The sequence below is a fragment of the Gopherus flavomarginatus genome, chromosome 2, assembly GCF_025201925.1.
Source record: "Gopherus flavomarginatus isolate rGopFla2 chromosome 2, rGopFla2.mat.asm, whole genome shotgun sequence".
NCBI classification, from domain to species: domain Eukaryota; kingdom Metazoa; phylum Chordata; order Testudines; family Testudinidae; genus Gopherus; species Gopherus flavomarginatus.
Genome location: NC_066618.1, coordinates 50,225,604 through 50,249,376, shown reverse-complemented (window position 1 = coordinate 50,249,376; position 23,773 = coordinate 50,225,604). Strand labels below are relative to the sequence as shown.

The window sequence follows — 23,773 nt, the reverse complement described above, 5'->3', positions numbered from 1 at the left end:
AAAAGGGAAGGGTTTGAGGGGGAACGGCAGGCTCACAGTCAGTCTGCCCTGCCAGTGAGATGGGGGCACTAGGACCCTGTGGGAGCAGTTGCTGCAGGGAGGCTACATGGAGCTGGCCTGAAGAGACAGTGTGTCAGTGCCTCTCTGCTCTGGAGCCCGGGAAAGGCGAGCAGGGGGATTGGGGGCAGCAAGTCAGGGCCCGGGGACACTCGAGAAAGGCGTGGAAGGGGCCACAGGTGGGGCCGGGTCTCCCCTCCGGCCCTAAATATTTGTGGAGCTGGGCCCCTAGGCTCTGAATATTGCTGGTGCCCGAGCACCACGTGGGTATGGAACTCGCCACCTATGATAGAAGCTGTGAACCAGTCAGGACCCTCAGAGTTCTGCCAATCAGATTCCAGGACTGGAGTCCTCTGTCAGGGTTCTGCTTTTATTCTGGCAACACCCAGCACGTCACTGGGTGCAGGTTGGAACTTTTTAGTGCCTAAGAGCCCTGCAGAGATGGGTTTAAGCCCTGTGGTCTCTGACATCACCTGCTCCCCAAGGGATGCCTTCAGGGTGACACAGACCAGGCTATTGGGGGTGATTCCTATGGAAAGCCCACACAAGTGCAGGAGCATGTACATTTTCTGCAGGCTCCCAGGTACATTCCTCAGGATCATACCGCTCCCAATCAACAAAGTACCAGAGTCTGCCATATTTGTGTTTTGAGTCCAGGATCTCATCAACCACATATTCTTTGTGGCCCTATACCTGTACCATGGGAGGAGGTGGCTGAGTCCTGTGACGGAAAGAGTTTTCTGTGTAGGGTTTCAAAAATGATACGTGAAACACTGGGTGAATCTTAGTTGAGTTCAAAAGTGACTGGATTAGCCTGTCACAGGATCTTAAAAGGGCTAAGAAACCGAAAGTCCAGCTTGCGAGCAGGCCTGTCTGTGCAGAGATGGTCTGTAGAGAGCCATACCTTTTGTTCCACTGCATAGGTGGGGCCTTGCTATCGATGCTGGTCTGCATGCTGCCTATTGTTTGCTCTTGCCTTTGCCAGGTGCTTCTTCACTTCTTCCTAAGCCTGACAAATCCACTGCACCCCTTCTGAGGCAACCAGGTTGGGAGATGGTGCAGGTAACTGCGGGCGGAACCAACCCATAATTGGAAAAAAAATGGGCTTTGACTTATAGATACATGGTCTGCATTTTTGTAGGGAAACTCTGCGTAAGGTAGAATTGAGGACCAATTTTCCTCCTGATGATTAATGTAGCATCACAGATGCTGCTTGAGAATTTAGTTGGCCCTGTCTGCCCGGCCGTTGGATTGGGGGTGATAAGTGGAGGAAAGACATGTGCAGACTCCCACCAAGTGCAGGGCTTTGTGCCAGAACCAGGCCATGAACTGAGACCCTCGATCAGAGGTGATGCATTCTGGAAGGTCGTGGAAGTGGACTACTTGGCTAATCCAAATCTGGACTGTCTGCAGCAGAGGGGAGGCCTGTGCAAGGGATAAGTAGGTCATTTGGATAAAGTGGTCAACTACCATCAAACCTGTTAGAGATTTGTTGGACTGTGGTCATTACAATCTTTCTAATTTTGCCCCTACATGCTTACAATAAAATCTACAGAAATGTCTGCCCCGTGTCAAGATGGGGTGTCCAAGGGCAGAATGAGATTATTGAGCTTGTGGCTTGGGATCTTGCCACAGGCATAAACATTGCAGGAGGCAATTAATATGATCAGCTGCATCCAGGGCCACCAAAAGGAGTGGAATACTAGTCTTTGGATCTTGAAGTACCCCAACTGCCCTGCGAAGGGAAAATCATGGCATAGTTGCAGAACTGCAACGCTTGCGGGTCCTGGGGGCACACAGATGTAGTCCTTTACATACATGATCCCTTCCTGGGAGTCATATGGTTGCCTATCTATAATAGTTTGTTCATCAGGCAGAATTTCTGAAGCAGAGACAGAACATATCAATCTGTGTATATCCTGGTGATGAGCTGCACTGAGAAAGCTAACGTTTGAGAGAATGAGGGTTGTTCCTGGCTTGGGTCTCATTGATTGGCACTGTATATTCAGGACAGGGCGTCCACCTTGAACTGTGAGAAAAACAGAGCCCACTGAAGCTGCCATTGGTTTAAAGCTTTTGCCCTACATAGGTGTTCCAGGTTTTCATGGTCAATGAATATCTGGCCTGGGTGATGAGTTCATTCCAGGTAGTGCCACCATTCTGCAGATATAGTTTTTATCATCAGGAATTCCTTTTCAAGTATTTTGTAGTTCAAACTCTGAGGAGGTCAGATTCCTTGAGTAAGAAGTGCATGGGTGTAATACTTGTTTGGGACCAAGTTGCTGGGAGAGGATAGCCCCAATCACCACACTGGAGGCATCAGCTACTACTAGTGAAGGCTTGTATGACATCAGGGTGAGCCAGTATGGGTGCCGTAGTAAAGGATGCCTGCCCCACTCCTGCCAGCAGCAATTCTGGCTGCCCTGCCTACGTAATGCTAAGTGACCTCTTTGCAGTGCCAGAGCATTAAGGGTCCCTTGGGATCATACACAAGAGTAGTCAGTAGTCAAAAGGAACTGCACCTATCATATGATCCCTTGCATTATAAGTTATTGACATTAATCAAATAAGAGCAGTACTACTGTAAACCAGCTGGTGTGCATATGTGTTAGCCTGAGTCCTAGTTCAATGCCCTGTCCACAAAACCATCTTTCTTCCAACTGGGTATCTGAAAAGCAGATGGATTCCAGTTACACAGATAACTTCCTGATCCTGTGCTGGGTTTATGTAGATGATGTGAACCAACCAGGACTCCCAGCATTCTGACAATCAGATTTCAGGACTGGAGTCCTGTGTCAGGGTTCAGCTTCTATTCTGGAAAGTGCTAAGAGGTCACTGGATGGCAGGTTAGAACTTACTACCATATAAGAGCCCTGTGTGAAGAGCTGAGTTCAAGATGTGTGTTCTCTGACAACTTCTTAGAGTTTGATTTAAGGATATTTACTTTATATTGTGACACATTGACAATTTGTGTTTTACTGGTTATAAAGTTTTAACTTTTGAATCTCTGTGTCTACTGTCATTAAATAATTATCATCTGAGCCTCCTTATTTTCTGGCCCCATCCTGCACTATTTCCTGCAACTGTAAAAATATAAATTGATAACAATAAAAAATGCTAACAAATAAAGATTGATGTTATCCACTGAAATTATTTTAAAAAAAAAGAATTCGGTCAAGCCTAATGATATCAAATAACAAGCACAACTGTGGCAAACATTCCAACAACCTCTGTTTCTGATCTGTGATTTACAGTAGGTATGATGAAATCATAGGAAAAGTTGGGTTTTTTTACAAAGAGCATGTCTTATTTTAGGAACATAAGAATGGCCATACTGGGTCAGACCAATTGTCCATTTAACCCAGTATCCTGTCTTCCGACAGTGGCCAATGCCAGGTGCCCCAGAGAAAATGAACAGAATTGGTAATCATCAAGTGATCAATCCTCTGTCACCCATTCCCAGCTTCTAGCAAACAGAGGCCAGAGACATCATCCCTGCCCATCCTGGCTAATAGCCATTGATGGACTTATCTGCCATGAATTTATCTAATTCTTCTTTGACCCCTGTTATTGTCTTGGCCCTCACTACATCCTCTAGCAAAGAGTTCCACAGGTTGACTGTGCAATGTGTGAAGAAATACTTCCTTTTGTTTGTTTTTAACCTGCTGCCTATTAATTTCATTTGGTGACCCCTAGTTCTTGTGTTAGGAGAAGGAGTAAATAACACTTCCTTATTTACTTTCTCCACACCAGTCATGATTTTATAGACCTCTACCATATCCCCCCTTACTTGTCTCTTTTCCAGGCTGAAAAGTCCCAGTCCTATTAATCTCTCCTCATACGGAAGCTGTTGCCCCTAATCATTTTTGTTGCCCAAATGAGAAAAATGAAGTCTCAAAAATGATGCCAATTGATTGATACATAGAAATGAGAGACCAGGTTTTGACTTCATCTATACCACTGCAATCCCATTGGCTTCACTGAAGCCTCATTTGCATTCATGTGAGAGTCAGGAAAGAACTTTGTTTAGTTGAAAGATTACAAAAACAATACTGAGGGGATTTGGTCCTTATTCTTTTATCTGTGAGATTAATACTAATATGTGGATTATAATTATACATAATAGTTCTGTTTTCATTGGTTCACCTTGTTGGTGGCATGCACAATTTCTTTCTATATTTGTTTTCTTCTCTGCCTTCATATGCATTTTATATAATACAAATATTTTAAATAAGAAAAAATAATAATCACAAGGCTATAGTAAACTGTAAAGAAAGGATCACTTATAAGGTCATGTCTACACTACCACTTTTGTTGGTATAACTTATGTCACTCAGGGATGTGAAAAAACCACCCCTCTGAGCAACATAAGTTACACCAACAGAAGCGCCAGTGTGGACAGTGCGATGTCTCATGGAGGTGATTTTATTATATCAATGGCAAAGCTTTCTCCTGTTGGCATAGAGTGGCTACATGACCAATCTTACAGTGGCACAGTTGCATCGGTACAGCTCTGCTGCTGTAAGCTCGCTAGTGTAGGCATGGCCCAAGACTCAAAGTGCATAAAAGACTGCATTGGTTACAGAAAATACAATTATCCTTCTCTTTTCAGTTCTTCTGTGTTTGGACTGGTGAGATAAAACTAAATGGGCTTTAATTTATAATTACCAGGCCTAAATGTTTAATATAAAATAATACAGAATTTACATAATGTGTTTCAAGGCATGTGGACAGGCCCAATAAGGGTAAAAAAAAATTGACTTTCTTCTGTTTTCTCACTATTAAAGTAATCAACTTTCCCCAAAGAAGAAAATGCCGCTGGAAACAATGGGACACATTTCCCATGGGCTTTCTCTGCACAAATGCAGAATGGCAACACTGTTTTTTTGTCTTCATTACAATACCTTCTGATCCCATCAGCACATTTTTTTTTATTATTATTATGGAAATAGTGAAAGGCAGGGATACAACATTCACAAGCTTTGCCAAGTGCAGAATATCATGCACTTGAATAGATAACTGCACGCTTGGGATATGATTAGGTCAAATTTTTCATTTAGTTCCAAAAGGTTAAAGATTTTTAAGCTACTCTGTTAATACTCCAGGCATCACATATAAACACTAACTACATTTTCTTTAGGTTGCCTGTTGTTAGGGGTATTTTTGTCCATATGCAGTATGGGATGAATGGGTTGACAGTCTGTGAACAAATCTTTAGTATTCATAGTTAATTTTTGCATATTTATTTAAAACCAAATTACAATATTCTTACTCGCACTGAGTAGTCCTCTACTCCACAAGTAGCCCAATTGACTTTAATGGGACTACTCATGGTAAGTGGTATTATTGCACATGTCTCAGGACATCACACTCTGGCCCTTAATAATAATTCTGATATCCTATCTCTGGAAAGCAATATTTTTATATGATCAGAATAATATAAGATTTTGCACAATTTAAACCCACATATTTGGGGCCCAATACTACAAATGTCTAAGCACATGAGTAATTTTATTCATAAAACTAAAAGATGCATCCATCCATGGATAATGTTTGCAGGATCAGGGACTTAAGAGCACAGAGCAATACACTTAAGTATGTGTCATTCCACATTTTTTAACATACCGGTAATCCTGCCGTATTCATTAGATATTACAACAGGAATAATTTTGTTGTGTTTGCCCCCAACAACTGAACTGATAAATGTGAGAGAGACCCAAAGAAACGTGGAGAGAGGGAAGAGATGTGGAAAGAGGATTGGGAAACACAAAGCAGTGTTCCTAAAAATGTCCCCGTGTAATTGTTTACTAGTGAGTGATGCTGATGAAATCACTCACTTTACCAATTAAACTTTGATTATTCTACTAGTCAAACTGGGGCATTTAGACAGTGCTGAGGGAAGAAGAAGTGACATGGAGCAGCACCAGGACTTCAGGGAGGGATTATATCTCAGGAGGATGCAGCCTATTCTCTCCAGGCCCATGGAGCCAATATGCAGGCATGGGACCAGTGTCAAATAGGGTAAAAAGGTACATTTGCTCTGTGATTAACTGCTGGGACTCAAGAGTCATCTGAACATTGATTATTCATCAGATAATGCAATTATATGTATGTAGGCCAAAACACAGCTGTTAATGGGTTTTGGATCAAGCCCGGTGTAAGTCAGTGGAAAAACTTCTATTGACTTCAATAGGATTTGGATCAGGCCCATGCTTTCAAACAGTGTGCATAGTTGGTTACCTGCATCACTCCGTGAGCCTGACTACGCCCTCACTGAAGTCAGTGAGAAACTCTCATTGCCTTCAGTAAGGGCAGAACTTGGCCCTATGCCCTTAGTCATTGCAGTAATTTAAACATTGTTCCATGGTGCATTATCATCCCAGAAAATGATTTCCAGAAACTTTGTCCCTCCTGCACTGGGCCCTCTCTTACTGTAACGTTTACTGTAACCAAGCCTTTCTTAACATGTTTTGTGTACATTATTGAGGCAAAAAGCTTCCCCTGCATTTACTTTTGTGAAAACTGGCTTTAGATCCCAGTATGTAATCCCATGGATTAACAGGGAAACAAATGGATGTGTTTGTAGAGGAGTTCCACAGGGATCAGTTCTCAACCCATTGCTATTCATTGTTTTTATCAATGGTTGGGAAGAAAATATAAAATCATTGCTGATAAACTTAGCAGATGGCACAGAAGTTGGGGGAGTGGTAAATGAAAACAGATCACTTACAGAGAGCGATCTGGATCACTTGGTAAACTGGACCCAATCACACAACATATGTTTTTAACACAGCCAAATGCAAAGTCAGACATCTAGGAATAAAGACTGTATGTCACTCTTACAGGGTTGGGGGACTATACCCTGGAAAGCAATGACCAAAAAGAACTTAGGAATCATGGTAGATAGCCAAATGAACATCAGTTCCCAGTGTAATGTTGTGTGGCAAAAAGAGCTAACACAATCCTTAGATGTATAAATAGGGAACTATCAAGTAGCAGAAGGACTTAGATTGGTCCAGAATGGCGTATCAGCTGCCATCTTGTTTTTCAGAATCTCAGATTTTTGATTTATTTGTTTGTTTTTAAAGCAAGGCCATGCCTACACTACAAACTTCTGCTGGTATAGCTCTGTCGGTCAGGGGCTGAAGAGCTGTGGTCCCTCACCAACACAGCTGTGCCAGCAGAAGCCCCTAGAGTAGATGCAGTTTATACAAGCAAAACTGGGTTTATGCCAGTACAGTTTATTTTGCATGGGGGTGGGAGTGGGGGAAGAAGAGGGGTCTGGAAAAAGCTATACGGGCAAAAGCTCATATTTTTCTAATATAAGCTGTATCGCACTAGGGCTGCTTTGCCAATAGAGTACACTAGTATACCTATACCAGAAAAAGTGCTCCCAGCGGAGATGACAGGTACCTCTTGATAGTGAGGGTGGAGGAGCACATGACCACCCCACACATCACCTCTGGGAGGAGGGGAGATATGGGGAAAGTTGAAACTTGCCTGCTGACTTTGGCTGGAAGCCGGAGAAGAGCCATTCACGGGTGAGAATGCCCATCCCACAGGATGCCTGGCCAGTGGACTAGCTGCAGGAGGAGGGTGAGGCTGCAGTCAGAGCTGTTTTGCCTGAGGGTGTGAGCCTGGGAGAATCGTGGAAGAGAGCCCCGCCCAGGGATCGAGATGAGGAGGAGGGGAACTCAGTGCAGACTGTGGTCCCATTAGACCAGCTGTTTCATGTCCCAGTGGAGAACGCAGATGGGGAAGGCACTTGACTGTTAGGAGGTAAGCAGGCTAAACCCACTCAGCCCGCTGAGCACATAAAAGGAGTGAAAAGGAAGGAAGGAAGAGATTTGGAAGGAGCTTCCCCCTAGAAGGAAAACATCTCATTTTCTTAAAAAGGTGACATGTTACAAGCAGCAAGATATGGTACATCAGTGAATGGTGACAGAATTCCATACAGAAGGTTTAGTAACATTCTCAGCCTCAGAAAGGTGTGTGATTCGCCCCTGCCCCCAACAGAATTTTGCTGAATTGCATTGTTGAAAGTTTGGCATGTTTTACAGGTAATTTTATTTCCTCATACAGAAAAGAAGATCAAGAAAAAAAATTATGTCAAGATAAATTTCTAGGTACAAGTGTCCAAAGCCTAGAACACGTCAGGCCTTTCCACTTCATCTCTAGTATTCATTAGGTTACAATGTTTTAGTCTGTTTAGATTCTATAGGACAGAAGTATTTAAGGTAGAGTAATGTACCCTGTATTAACACTCACATGAGCAATCGTATGCTACTTCAGTCTGGTTTTCCACACGGGATCTTAAAAGTGATTCTGGTAAGTGGAAGTGGATCCAAGGCACAGGGAAAAAGATTGCTTGCATACCAGAGCAAGGCCTGTGACAATTTAAAAGTATGGCTTTTGACTTGTGTAATGCATCAGACACATTGGAGAGGCTTCTGGACAGGGTATTACATGGCATATTTATTATACATATGCTATTCCAAACAATAATATATATGAGGAGGATGGGGTTTATGCTGCCTGCTGATCTTTGGGAATTCCCAGGAATGGACAGATATAACTATAAAAACATTATATTGAGAAATTGATTTAAGCTCACTAATCATAGAAAAATGGCCTCTCGTTCTATCATTTACTAACCCGGTGTCACAGGGCCTCCTTGGTCCTGCTTCTGTCTCCATCTACAAACCATGCAGAATCCCTTGTGCTGGTTCAACACCCTCTGCAGTTTATTTATAATTGAGTCCCACCACCTTCACAGCATACCTAGCACCTTCACAAGCAAAGGGAGTGCCATCTCTCTGACTGCCTGCTTTGCCCTTTTCACTGCCTTCCTGTGCCTATTTGTGGGGTCTAGCTAATGGCTTAATTAGCCTTTCTATCCTGCCCTACCCACACATTAGGCACAGGTCTGGCTCCTTAGCTCCAAGCCGCTATGCCTGACTGAAGCTCTTGTGAACAGAGTGTTGACTCAGGGTTTCCCACCTAGCACTCTGTCACACCCTGTTGTGAAACTAGCTATAGCAGAAGATTGAATGTTAATTCTGTTTGCTTTGGTGGATTTAAGTAATCCGGTTGTTCCTTTTATTAAATAGAAAATTAAACATAGGAACCGGTTTTGATTTAACCTCTTCAGCGCTAAGACACAAACCAAGTTATTCCAAGCACCATATCCTCTCTTCTTCACCCAGCCCAGCGTAGTAGGAGGTACCTGCTCTGACGATGCACTGATATGAATGGGTATTGCTGTAAACTGGGACAAGAACAGGGAGCAGGCATGTGTGGGGATTAATAATTCCCACCCCAGGCAAAGTTTTTTTTTTTGGGGGGGGGGGAAAGAGAGAGAAAGAGAGAGTGTGTGTGTTCAAAGCTGGAAAAGCTCTCTGGGGCCAGCTAGTCCATCCCCTTGCTAGTAGGACTGGTCCCTCTACAGCCCAGGACTAGTCTAGTTGTAGATGTGGGAGATCCCAGTAACTCCCCTGCTGCACACGCTCTCCCGGTCTTTGTCCAGATGGGGAGAGCACCCTCAGATTTAGGGGAGCGCTACAATCACCAGGCCACTTTGCATCCCGTCAGCAACCGCAGAGGGATCCCGAGCTGTTTCTCAGGTTAGGGGCTAGGGGGGCATTTTCAGTGCCTTTCCTCCCCCCCCCCCCGCCCCTTTGCGTGCAGGCTAGATGCTTTTTATTTTAGTTGTAGGAAAGATGATCAAAGGGAGAGACACAGCATTTCTCTTCCCCTTTGCGGCTGCACCCCGGACCCTTCCATGCTTTTCAGCCCTGCACCCCGGGAGCACGGCTTCGCCATCCCACCGCGCAGCACCAGCGCAAGTGATGCTGCCAGTGGTACCCCAAGGGACACGCGCGCACACCCAGGCTATACCTTGCTGTGCTCCCCGCCAGCTGTCGAACGGGCTTCCGGCTGTGCGCAGCGCTCCCCCGGCCGCGGGCAGCAGGGAGGAAGGAGGTGGACAGAGCACGGCGTTCACAGGCAGGCTGGATCCCAAATGGCTGCTGCTGCTGCTGCGATTTCTTGTGGTGCCCCCTTACTGCTGCAGGTTCGCTACTGCGGCTGGGAGAATGTGCTGCCTCACGCTGGCCAGGCTCCTCCCGGGCACAGCCGCTTCCCCCCTCCTCCTCCTCCTCGCCCCTGGCGCTGACATCTCCCCGCCTCTCTGCAGCCCAGCCCCGCGCATCTTCAGCGAGAGAGGCGAGGAGAGGCAGCCCTTCCCCGCGAGACACTCACTGACGGGGTAGCTCTCCCTGCCAGGCCCTGGCGCGGGGACCCAGCGGCCGAAAGGGAGAGTAGCAGGTGTCTGACTGTGGCACAGGAGCATCAGACTCACGCCCAAGTCTGGGGCACAAGTCACATCCAGGCTGTGATATAAACACCTCGTCTGCCACGTGAGTGGGAAGGCCGTACATCCATCCCTGGCGATCCATGTCTGTAACAGACACCAGGGATATGCTCCATTTCAAAGTAGGAGAGTTTGACCACACCCAGTCTGTGTCCCAAGGAAGGGCCACATCTAGTCAGTAACACCAACTATTACAGGCAACTCCAAAGAACATACAACCTTCACCCTACAGTACAAAGGCAGGAGGGCAAGTGGTGCAGAAGAATTTGCCGCATCTGGCACACAGCTCAGAGCCCAGTAAAAAGGCATCGGACCCTCATGCCACATCCAGTTCAATCACACTCAGCTGAGCTGCACTGAATCACAGATCTCACTCCAAAAACAATGAGCTTTGCAGGATAGGTCAGTTGCTGTTAAGGATGTAGTGGTCCTCAATTCTATTGGAAGCAAGGTAGCAAATATCCCCCACACCCCGGATTCTCTCTTTCCTTTAAAAGCAGCAAAGAATCCTGTGGCACCTTATAGACTAACAGATGCATCCAGGGCCGCCCGGGGGGGGGGAGCAAGAGGGGCTTTTTGCCCCAGGCCCCGGGCTCTGCAGGGGCCCCCACGAGTTTTTTGGGGCCCCTGGAGTGGGGTCCTTCACTCGCTCCAGGGGTCCCGGAAAACTCTTGCAGGGCCGAGCCCTGGAGCTTCTTCCGCTCCCGGTCTTTGCCAGTGGGGGCGTCCTTCCGCTCCAGGGCGGAAGGACCTCCCACCAGTGAATTACAGCCGAAGCGGGACCTGCTACTGAAGTGCAACCCGGTCTTCGGCGGTAATTTGGCAGCGGGGGGCCCTTCCGTTCCAGGACCCACTGCCGCAGTGCCCCGAAGACCCGCGGCGGGGGCCCCCCACCGCCAAACAGGGCCAGCTCTAGACATTTCGCAGTGCAGGGTCGCCCTGCCACTTGCCGGTCCCGTGGCTCCGGTAGACCTCCCGCAGGCATGTCTGCGGATGCTCCACCGGAGCCGCGGGACCAGCGGACCCTCCGCAGGCACGCCTACGGGAGGTCCACCGGAGCTGCCTGCCGCCGACGGCCCCAGGCCCCTGGAATCCTCTGAGCGGCCCTGGATGCATCTGATGAAGTGGGTATTCACCCACGAAAGCTCATGCTCCAAAACGTCTGTTAGTCTATAAGGTGCCACAGGATTCTTGGCTGCTTTTACAGATCCAGACTAACACGGCTACCGCTCTGATACTCTTTCCTTTAAGTTTCCCTAGTAGCTGTTGTGCCATTACAGGAGTACACAGAAAGAGGCTTTAGTCAAGATTGGGCCTTTGCTGTCATGCAGTGTTCCTGAATTTGCAAAGCCAGACATTTTACCATGTTACCCTCTCTGCTTCTGCTATCTACTATTATTGTTATTATGGTAGCACCCAAAATGTTAGGCACTTGTAGAAAACAGAGGAAGACCAAGTCCATGCTAAGATGTAGTATTTAGCAACACTTTATTGGCCATTTCAAAGGACACATTATTATCCTAAATGCCTTATATTTTTGTCATGTTTTTGTTACAAACTAATGTAATTCCATGTTTCAGTAATTGCTCACACCACACTTCTTTAAAACCACAGTACACCCTCAAACCAAGCCACAGAGATGCACTTTTGATATGTGCTATATTCAAATCTTTTGAATAGGGACATCTGCTTCAAGGTACAGACATGCTTTAGGTATGCACTCATGGGAATAGATTATCAAGTCTATAGCTTCATTGTTAGATGACACCTACTCTTTTCAAAGGATAAAGATGTCAGAGAATGCAATGTCAAAAGAGAAGGTGCTGAAAAAAATGAAAAATTAATAAATAGTAACAGGCTACCAGTGAAGTCAATGGTAGTCTTTCATATGAAAGCATAGAAGGAAATTTAGAATAAAATGGCTGAGGTGCATATACAAAAAAACAATTTCTCTTTGAAATCACCTATTATACCATGAGATGGAGAGAAAATGTTGTTGTTTTACCTATATTTTAAAAAGGTGCTCTAGGGGTGCTCCTGGGAGTTACCAAACCCAGGGGCCAAACTGAAACATGTAAAATTAATCAACTCAATGAGTTCTCTACTCCTTGTGTTCACTGATTTCTTACCTTCCCTACCCCTGCACAATATAGGCTTGTCATTTTTGTTGAATTCTTGCTAGCTCTAAGGGACAGACACCTTGTCTTTTTAGCTGTTTATAAAGCACCATGCGGATACAAGGTGCTATGTAAAATACTAATATGTCTATGACACTGTTACCATTTATAACTGATATTCATTTTTCTCAAGAAAACCTAATTGCTAGTAATATCTATTCAACATCACTTCATAACAAACATACATTTTTCAGCATCACCCAAACTCTGTCCCAATTCTGTATCTTCACATTTAATTCATACCTGTAAAATTTTGCAAGTAGTTATGTTCAGCCATCTGATATTAGGTGATCATGTAACTAAATAATTGCAAGAGGACAGAGTTCAGGTTCTCAAAGCATCCTGAACTCTGAATTTCTTGACTTTTGAGTTCAAACTGCAGTAGTTTTAGCCCTTTAAACATATTTTAGGTCAGCATTTAGAGACAAAATAATGAAACTTCAGAAATGGGGCAGATCTGACATATTGTATTCCATACAAAAGAGGGCAGTGATACAAATATGTATAGTAGCCAGTATATTTAAACACTTCTCAACTCACCTGACATACGAATCTGAGATGAAGGTACAGTCTTGGGAAAAAAGTTTATGTAAACATAATATAAAAATAAAGGACTGTAATAAAGCTACATCTGCCTATATCCCATTCTCTTTCACATGCACACTTGTAACATTTAAATGATACTGTCAGCTTTGGTAGGTCTAAAATATGATAGTTATATTTGCAAAGTCCATTGTGACAAGATGGACAATGTTAGTATGTGGGGTCCCACACTTTTCTTGGCGGGGGGCTAAGACACCACCCCTTGCCCCTCAAGCAGGTCCTGCGAGAGGGTGCGCCCCACCCACCTCTCACTCCAGGCCCTCTGGATCTTTCCATTGGCCCCCTGCCCCGTGAGCTTTCCTGGCCTCCCCCTATTCATACCCTGAGCCAGCTTCAGTGCACCAGGTTGCAGCCCCTTTTCTGACTCTTTCAGAACCTCTTATTGGGGTTCTGGCTGCACTTCTTCCTGCACTTGTTTATTTACGCACACCCGATCCGAGGCCCCATGAAGTCGCAGGACCACCTCGTCAACCTCCTCTTGGCCATGGCCAAGGTGGCCATTCGTAACACCAGGGAGAAAAGGTTGGCAGAGGGGGGCCTTGCAACTGTAGGTCTGTCTTTTGTTCTTTTATCCGCTCACGTATCTGCACAGAGTTGCTCTGGGCAACATCTGTCAGCTCTCTCAACGCCTTCGAGGAGCAATGGGTGCTGTCTGGGGTTCTCTGCTCGGTGTCCCCTTCTTGTTCCCTAGTTTGGGCCCTTTGACCCCGACGCCTGTTCCCGTTGTTGCCTTTGTTGTCCTCTGAGCTTGGGTTGGGTTCTGTGTTTAGTAGCTTCTACCTAGGCTGGGGGAGGGGCTTTTAGCAGCGGGCAAGCTAGCGTGCACCCATGTCCCAACACTCAAAAGGACCATTCTCTCACTGCTCCCTGGCCATCCTGTATCACACCATGTATAAGTATACTTTAAAATGAAAAATAATTTATCATCCTTTTCACAGTTTGTTATTGTAGTTCGTTGAAATCCTAGATATTCATCAAAAATCACATTAAGTTATTATGACAAACAATTTGTTACACAAAAGGGAGGTTGACCCAACACGCTCTTTATGCCAACTGGGAGCAGGCATGAGAGTACATAAGGATTTCAGGGCTCTCTGGGTCTGGTGTCTACATACTAGTCCTACAAAAAGTGTCATGTAAGGTCTCTAACGAAAGCCAGCATCATAGTGGTCACCATAATCACTGTGGGATGCATGTGAGGAAAATATATAAGATAGAGGCTGATTATATTCTACATACACACACACACACAAAGTTATGTTGTTAAGGCCTTGTAGACAGAGCTGGGTATTTGAAGGTAGCATGCCTTTAGACAAACTTCTCTAGACAGGAGGTGGGAGACATTTATCTCCTTAGCTAACCGTTGTGTGTTGTATGTCTTACAATAGAAGTGTATTAGCATGGTAAGGCCATGTCTAGACTACAGACCTTACAGCAGCACACCTGTACTGATGCAATTGGGCCACTGTAAGTTCTCCCATGTAGCCACTCCATGCCAATAGGAGAGAGCTCTCCCATTGACATAATTAAACCACCCCCAATGAGCGGCAGTAGCTATGTTGGTGACAGAGCATTTCCCACCGACATTGGGCTGTCCACACCAGTACTTCTGTCGGTGTAACTTATGTCGCTTGGAGGATGTTTTCTTTAAACCCCTGAGCAATATAATTTATACTGACAAAAGTGGTAGCGTAGACATAACCTAAATCAAATACTAATGAAGAGCTTTTGGGAACTTCAAAGGAAAATTAACAGGAATAGATAAAAAGGGGGGAACTGTTTTCAAATCAAGATCAAAGATCTGGTATATCTGGAAGGAGCAGAGAGGTGCCCTAACATCCTTCAATCTGGGAAGACAAGCAGCCAGCAGTCTTGATCTTATGAAATGTTGGGCTCTCAGCCATGTTGGTTGAAAACGCTGGGGAAAGGACTTGGGGTAAGCTATCCTGGGGGAGACAAGGGAATGTCTTGTGAGTTCATTTTAGGTTCTAGCAAGCATGTTATGATTTTATTTTATATGTAACTCTTGGTTTCCAGTACTCTTTCTTTCCATCATTTGAATCTCCATTCTTTGATAATAAATTTAATCTTGTTTTCACTACAAAAATATCTAAGCATTGTGCGTTAAGTAGTGTGGTGATCCTGAGTAAAACTAGTAAGCTGGTGTGTAGTATTCCTTCGGGAGTAGATAGTCTGTGAGTGTTCAGTAGATTAGGGTCTGGACACTCCAGAGGGATGCTTAGAGGGCTCAGGGATTGATGAGTGCTTATTGCTTGCCTAAAGAGGGACAGGACAGCTTGCAGGGCTGGGAGGGGAGCACTTGTGCTGCCCATGGGCCAAGGTCATGAGGGGGCGCTACCCTGGCAGGTACATACAAGGCTTCCTCACGCTACGGGCAGGTGGTGCTTTACAAACCTGGGTTCTCCCAGGGATCATCACACAGAGACAATGGATTGTGAGCATCTCAGGCAACAGCAACTTCTGTCTCACAAAGGGCAACAGAGGAAATGAAAACCTTATTGGAAGTGTAACTGAAGGATATTTTGAAAAGTGAATATCATCGTGGACATATTTAAGGCCTAATGGAAATGGCAATACTTATTAGGCACTTTATGGCCTAATGGCAATACTTATTAGGCACCTGTGCTCTGCATATAACAGAGAATGGTACTGAGTGCCTTCCGGCTATTCAAAGGCCACATATTAAGCAAAGCCTCAAAAGGAGAAGTGTGTGGGGGGGGGCAATCAAAGCAAGTTTTGGATGAAATGTGGAACATCACTTCTGAAATTATTGTTGTTAAGGCAGGTGTCACCCTGGAGCACTGTTACAGAGTCTTCAAAGTTCTTTTTCTTAGCATCAGAGAAAGCTGTTAGTCTTGGAAGAAATGTTTGTGGGTGATTTGGTTATTGAAATGTCATTTGAGAGGAAGTTGTTGCAAGCATCAGGAAGATTTGATCTGCTAGAATCAATTTATGGTGCAGAGTTGCTTCCTGAGAACTGGGTGATGGTGTGTGGCTGAAATTTCTGGAAGAGAGGATAATATGTGTGCTGTTTGATTGTCTCTGCTCCAGAACTCGTGTATATATGTAAAGGATTTAGAATGTAACAACACCCAGCATCACTGGTACCTCCTGCACTGGTCAGTGACCTAGAAGCCTTGGAATTCAGCCATTGTATAGCAGAGGGACAGTGTTATTGTCTGAAGCGGGAAACTGGTGTCAGAAGGGACTAGATTATTTTTAAAACTTATTATTAGTATCATTATTTGTAAGGCTGTCAAATGATTGAAAAATTAATTGTGAGATTTAAAAAATAGTAATGATTAATTACAGTTTTAATCGCATTGTTAAACAATCATAGAATACCACTTATTTAAATATTTGCGGATGTTTTCTCCACTATTAAATATACTGATTTCAATTACAACTCAGAATACAAAGTGTGCAGTGCTCACTTTATATTACACTTTTTGATCACAAATATTTGCACTGTAAAAAAGATAAAAGAAATAGTATTTTCCAATTCACCACATACAAGTACTGTAGCGCAATCTCTTCATCGTGAAAGTGCAACATACAAATGTAGAATTTTTTTTTACATAATTTCACTCAAAAATAAAATGATGTAAAACTTCAGAGCCTACAAGTTCGCTCCATCCTACTTCTTGCTCAGTCAATCACTGAGACAAACAAGTTTGTTTACATTTATGGGAGATACTGCTGCCTGCTTCTTATTTACAATGTCACCTGAAAGTGAGAACAGGTGTTCACATGGAACTGTTGTAGCCAACGTTGCAAGGTATTTACTTTCCAGATATTCTAAACATTCATATGCCCCTTCATGCTTCAATCACCATTCCAGAGGACATGCGTCCATGTTGATGATGGATTCTGCTAAATAACGATCCAAAGCAGTGCGGACCAATGCATGTTCATTTTCATCATCTGAGTCAGATGCTACCAACAGAAGGCTGATTTTCTTTTTTGCTGGTTCAGATTCTGCAGTTTCCACATCAGAGTGTTGCTCTTTTAAGACTTCTGACAACACGTTCTATACCAAGTCCCTCTCAGATTTTGTAAGGCACTTCAGAATCTTAAAACTTGAGTTGAGTGCTGTAGCTATCTTTAGAAATTTCATATTAGTACCTTCTTTGTGTTTTGTCAAATCTGCAACATATACTGGCTCATCATCAAAGACTGTCATAATATGAAATATATGGCAGAATGCAAGTAAAGCTATGGAGCAGAAGACATACAATTCTTCCCCAGGTCGTTCAATCACAAATTTAATTAACACTTTTTTTTTTTTTAACTAGTGTCCTCAGCTTGGAAGCATGTTCTCTGGAATTGTGGTCGAAGCATGAAAGGGCATATGAATGTTTAGCATATCTGGCACATAAATACTTTGCAACTCTGGCTACAACAGTGCTATGCAACTGCCAGTTCTCACTGGCAGTGCCATTTTAAATGAGAAGCAGGCAGCATTATTTCCCGTAAATGTAAACAAATTTGTTTATCTTAGTGATTGGCTGAAGAAGACATAGGGTTGAATGGACTTGTAGGCTTTAAAGTTTACATATTTTTTTACATAACTGCGCTCAAAAATAAAACAAAGTCTACATTTATAAGTTGTACTTTCACGATAAAGAGATTCCATTACAGTACTTGTATGAGGTGAATTGAAAAGCACTATTTTATCTTTTTTACAGTGCAAATATATACACTGCTACCTCGATATAACACCACCCGATATAACATGAATTTGGATATAACGTGGTAAAGCAGTGCTCCGGAGGGGTGGGGCTGTGCACTCCGGTGGATCAAAGCAAGTTAAATAAAACACAGTTTCACCTATAACGCGGTAAGATTTTTTGGCTCCCAAGGACAGCGTTATATCAAGGTAGAGGTGTATAATCAAAAATAATAATATAAAGTGAGCACTCTACACCTTGTATTTTGTTATAATTGAAATCAATATATGTGAAAATATAAAAAAAATCCACAAATATTTATAATACATTTAAATTGGTATTCTATTATTGTTTAGCAGTACAATTAAAATTGTTATTAATAGCAATTTATTTTGTAATCTAGTTAATTTGTTTTGCATTAATCACTTGAGTTAAGTGTGACTAATTTACAGCCCTAATTATTTATATTACAGTAGTGCCCAAAGACCTCAATCATGATTGGTGTCCATTGCATTTAGTGCTGTACAGACACATACTAAGAGATGGACCCTGCCCTGAATAGCTTATGAGAAAAAGAGATGCAGGATGCAAGCAGAATGATCAGGGTGATGGTTAGCAAATGTGTTAGTTCCATGTTGGGGTTTGTTTGCTTGCTTCTTTGTGTATGTGACAGAGTGCTGGGGATATGTCTGTATCAAAATGTGAACTCCATTTTGTGTTCTGTGCCAAACAAATGTCTAAACTTGCCCAAGGCAAGGCTATAATTCTATTGCATTCCAGACAGGGTCTCTCAACTACTGCCCCTCCATGGAACAATGTTTTTTTACATAGAGGCCCACAGGAGGGGCAAGCCTGACACAGCGGAGGACGGTGGGGCTGGGGTTCTTCAGCTTAGCACATGAAAAAATTAGACAAATACAGCTGTGAAGCAGGGGGAGGAGGGGAGCGAGGCATTGCCACATGTAAGCTAAACATGGAAGAGAGAGAGAGAATAGGGACTGCCCAACCTGAATGCTGACAAAGCTCAGACTCACAGAAGTGGTCAGATCAGACTAGGGAGGGCACATTTCAGAACTTTTGTTGTTTTTCAAAGATCTGTAACTTTTGAGTGCCTTTAAGAGTAAAGCAATTGGGCTTCAGAGATTCCTTTGCTAAGTCTGTGTACCTTGCTTTACTGCCATGGTATCACCAGTTAGGTTAAACTAGAAGCCCAGAGTCACCACAGCTTCCATGGAACACTAAGGGAGCACATTAATAATAATAGGAGATTACCAATCTCCTAGAACTGGAAGGGACCTTGAAAGGTCATTGAGTCCAGCCCCCTGCCTTCACTAGCAGTATCAATTTTTGCCCCAGACCCCTAAGCGCCTCCCTCAAGGATTGAACTTTCAACCCTGGGTTTAGCAGGCCAATGCTCAAACCACTAAGCTATCCCTCCCACCCCATGTGTAAGTGAGTGAGTGTGGGGCTCAGGCACTAGTTTCAGGGTCTCAGGTGGTTACACTGTGGGACTCCCACATGCCAAATAAGCAGTGTCAGATAAGAGATCTGAGCCTGGGTGTATGCCCTATATTATGTGGCCGCATTAGGGAGACTGAAGGAGGAGTGGGAACAACAGCCAATCAAAGGAGAAGAAAAAATGTGGAGAATCAGCCTGAAAAGAGCAGTGATTACACTACTTGTGTCTAGGAGGTTCCAAAGATGCCTCATCTCCTGCCCTGGGACCTCTGGCACCTGAGACAGGTGAGTAAGTCTCTCTGCTCCTATGGTTGACTCTACCTTAAGAGCTCTGCTAGCCCATTTTTGGGAGTGGGGAGTTGGGGGCTTGGGTGGGCTAAGGAAGGCAGGTATACAGACAGCAAAAGGTGCTGGGCAGGGCAAGCAAACAAACAGCAAAAGGGGGGGCTGGGAGGGGCAGGGGAGGTATGTAGCAAACAGAAAAGGAGCATTGAGGAGTAGGTAACACACTTTCCCCCCTGCAACATGGGAGGGGGAAGAGCAGACTCTGAGGGGAAGAGGACCGCCTGAGGCAGGGCGGAGCAGTGAACTGCAAGGGGAAGGGGACCACAGAAGATGAAGTGGGGGAGAACAGTGAACTGTGAGCAAGATGGGAACCATGTGAGACTGGGAGGGTGGCAAACTGTGGGGAGGAGCAGCTGGTAAGCAGGCAGGGGATGGTGGAGGAGCAGGAGGCCCCTAGTGCAATGCAATTTGAGGGAAAGGGAGTGGGGGAATTCTCCCAGCCCATGCAGCTGGGGCAGAGGATAACATGGAGCCTGTTTTCCTGGAGCAGGGGTCCCCGGTGCTGAGGCAGAGGCAGTTGGGACCCACTCTTATAGCCTTTTCAAAGGGTAACAAACTAAATCCTATCAAACCCAACTCTGACCAGTTACTGTGACTGTGATTTAAATGTGCTTAACTTGCCCTGTTTGAGGCTGTAAACCCTTCAAAGTAGCGAACTGATATGCCTATCTGTACAGCAACTAGCACATTAGGGCCCCACATGTGAGTGAAAGACTGTGCTGCTACCATAATATAAATGTTAAATAATAATGAACACAGAACTAAAACAGCAATTACTTCCTGCTGCTTGAAGTTAGATCTAAATTGTTAAAATCTCATCGTCAGCATATTTACTAAAATAGTCCAGAGAAGTCGGTCATGTGTTATTGGACAAACAGAATAAGGTACTTCATTTAAAAAAGGTAGTACATGTGGTAAAAAGGGACACACTTAGATAACCCCAAATAGGCAGGTATGCAGGTTAAATACCTATACCTGGCCTGGATCTACAGGCCCAGAATGGTGCAAAGGGGGCCATTCTGTGGGCCTGAATGTATCCCAAACTAATGATTGTGTTTAGTATGCCATGTCCTATCTAATCCCATTTTTTAAACTCTTGAATTTAGTACTCATGGAAGGTGATGGATTGTCAGTTCTGGAGTTTATCCTTAGGGCAGGATATTCAACGTATCAGCTTCCTCGCATTATGCCACTGCTATGAACTGGAGTGACCATCTCTAGGAGTGAACTAATAGTCCACACCCCATGCCCATTAAGTCCATTCCCTTTCTACAGAGACTACCAACTAGTGCTAATTACAGTGTGTGTTGGGGGGTGTTATGATGTAGATACTTGTCTGCTAGGACTGTCTACCAAATGCCAACAACTTTAAACTGTAACAATGGGGGGAGGGAAGATTTGGACCAGTGATCTCAGGGTAGAAGCCCAGCCTAATGCCCCTCAGCAATTGCATTTTGTAGCCTTGTTCTTGTCCATAGTTTGTTTTGTAGGTCATGTGATTTGGGCTCCAGTTCCTTCAAGTTCAAATCATTTTTTTTTTCCTTAATTCAGTGTACTGGATGTGGTTAAGCAGCAATGCTTAGTCTGGTTATCTGTATTACACTAATGCAAGCAAGATGAAAGCACATAACAAAGAAATGTGACAGCTTAAGCTTCATAGAAGAGAGAGAAAATAATTCTCCAGACAGGATATGGGGTGGGAGTTGTTTTCTTGCTTTGAGTTACTGGTTGGTTAAGTGAATTGAATTTTGTTGTGTGAGAGCACATGCTGCTAGGTGGTTATTTTTGTATGGATTAAGGCTTTGTATATACTAGCACTTTTGTCAGTCAGGGTTGTGGGAAGGGGAAAAAACCCAACACTCCTCTGCCAAACAAAAGCACCAGCATAGACAGCACTATGTCAGTAGGAGACACTCTCCTGCTGAGATAGCTACCGCTGCTCATTAGAGGTGGCTTAATTACACCAGCAGGAGAGCTCTGTCCTGCCAGCATAAAGCAGCTACACGAGAGATCTTACTGGCGTGCAGGCAGCTGCAGTAGCACAGCTGTGCCACTGCCAGGTCTGTAGTACAGACAAAGCCTAAGATTCCAAATAACTGTCAACATATAGAGTTGTGAACAGGCAACTTTTTCTATTTAAATTAAAAAAATTAATACTAGATTAGAACAGGGAAGATTACTACTGATATACCAGGGTCCTAAATACAGTAATAATCTTCATAAAGGAACCCAAACAAATATGTCAATGCAACCCTCTCAAACTATGACAATACAAGTGTAAATAAAATAAATAAATGGCTGTTTGGTGTGAACCACATCTAAAAATTATGTTCTTAAAAATGGATTAGAAGCCTAATTTTAAGATCCAATTAAAAATATCATTGTTATTATAATTATATGGCTGTATCTTGAGAAATGTAAGCCTCATTTTAAGTTTTAAAGTGTGATAGGCCCTGATTCCCTTGGAATCTCGGTTTCAAATCTCAGGACTTCATCTGCCTGAGAAGTGTTCCATGCAGTTAACCAAGTATAGAATTGGATGAAATCCTGAAAACTGAGGTCTTGTCAGCTGTGCATGGATATCAGAGTCCAACAGCACTTTAAAAAAATAAATCATTAGGGAGTAAATCCTTACTATTCCCCACACCACCATCTACTAACCAATGTGCTATGCATAGTCAGTTTCTGTACTCCACCCCATAAGTGGATGTATCAGTGCTGAAACTGAAAGAAAAGAAAGAAAAAAAAAAACACCCAACAGTGATTAGCTTGCTCCATTTTTTCTCTCCCCTCACGCCCCTCCCCCAGCCAGTTGCAGAATAGGCATGAGCACCCACAACTTTGACAATACTACTTCGTAATAGGAGCCCTACTCTGCCCCATCTTCTTCCCCACAGAAACTTCACAATGTTCTCCAGGTGTGAGCTCAGTGAAGCTTTATTTCATACCCCCTTCACCACACTGCCCCATGCTCCCTCCTATTTACAGTGTTTGTCAAGGTTTAGTCCCACTAAATAGGGCCTGAAGGGACCAGCAGCCTCCCTTCTCTCTGAACAGCTACCCCTGTTCCTCACTCTCTCCTCTTTAGGGTTTCTTCCTGTGCCTCTTTTATCAGCTCTGGTCTAATGGGGCCAATTGGACTCTTACCCTACCCAGCCTGATTGCATCATTAACCCCAGTCAGCATCTCCTGGCACACTAATTAGCTCCTAAGTGATCAGAGTGCAGGTTTGCCAGCTACCTATCCCTAGATTCCCAACAGGGACTCACTCCCTGCACTTACCCTGCCTTGCTGGCTGGGAGCCCACTGCTGACATTGAGCGAGAGGAGCTGCTGCTGCTGGACTGAGTAACTTGATCATCTCTGTTACCTCCTGGGCCTGCCACTACTTCCACCCCTTCCCCTTTCCCTTCCACTTCCCATGCTACTGCCACCCCTGAGGTTGTCCTGTTTCCTTTCTCTGTTGACAACCCCCCAGGAAGTGGTTTTGTATTTCCCTCTCCCAGTCCACTCAGAGCTGCTGTTGTACCTCTGATGCTGCCCCTTTTGCCCGGGACTGAGATGGGCTGCCGCTGCACAGCACCAGCAAAACAGGCACCATGCTGGAGGTCTGCCTCCTGCTTGCCTGTCTCCATAGGCCATGGGGCCATTTCAGGGAGACAGCCAGAAGATGACCCAGAGTCTGTGACCTCAAGCCCCCCCAGGCTCTACGGGTCAATCTGTGCTGCTTCCTGGTGGACACCTCTGGCTCCAAGAGTAAGGTGCAGCTTGCTCTTCAGTGCTGGGAGGGATTTCCACTTTGTTCTCTGGGCCATGAGGGCCATTTACGGGGAGGGTAGGGGGATTGGGAGGCAGGATGCCATGGCCTACCAGTGAGCCTGCAGCTTCCATGACATCCTGGTTGCTGCAGGTCCCAACGAGAGTTGGTGGCACTCCTGCCCACAAGGATCCTCCTCTTTCCCTGTGATGAAGCTGGACACCGTTGCCACCTAGAACACCCGAGACTGTAGGGTGGGTCTCCGCAGGTACCAGGTGCTCTCCTTCCTTTGGGAGGGGGAAGAGACCCATGCG

The 23,773-nt window shown here is 44.6% G+C and overlaps 1 protein-coding gene across 8 annotated transcripts in view; it reads right to left on the bottom strand.

Moving 5' to 3' along the window:
• The window catches only part of DYNC1I1 (dynein cytoplasmic 1 intermediate chain 1), a 255,658-nt gene extending 245,450 nt beyond the window's left edge, over positions 1 to 10,208 (bottom strand). For 4 of the 8 annotated variants that reach the window (XM_050941718.1, XM_050941719.1, XM_050941714.1 and 1 more), the window contains exon 1: positions 7,558 to 7,633. In XM_050941718.1, the coding sequence (XP_050797675.1) occupies positions 7,558 to 7,592 (35 nt within the window). In that variant the 5' untranslated portion in view covers positions 7,593 to 7,633. Of the gene's footprint in view, positions 1 to 7,557; positions 7,634 to 8,325; positions 8,388 to 9,954 lie in introns of those variants that run through there. The other 4 variants (XM_050941713.1, XM_050941716.1, XM_050941720.1 and 1 more) reach the window with 3 other exon arrangements.
• Between the last annotated feature and the right edge of the window lie 13,565 nt (positions 10,209 to 23,773).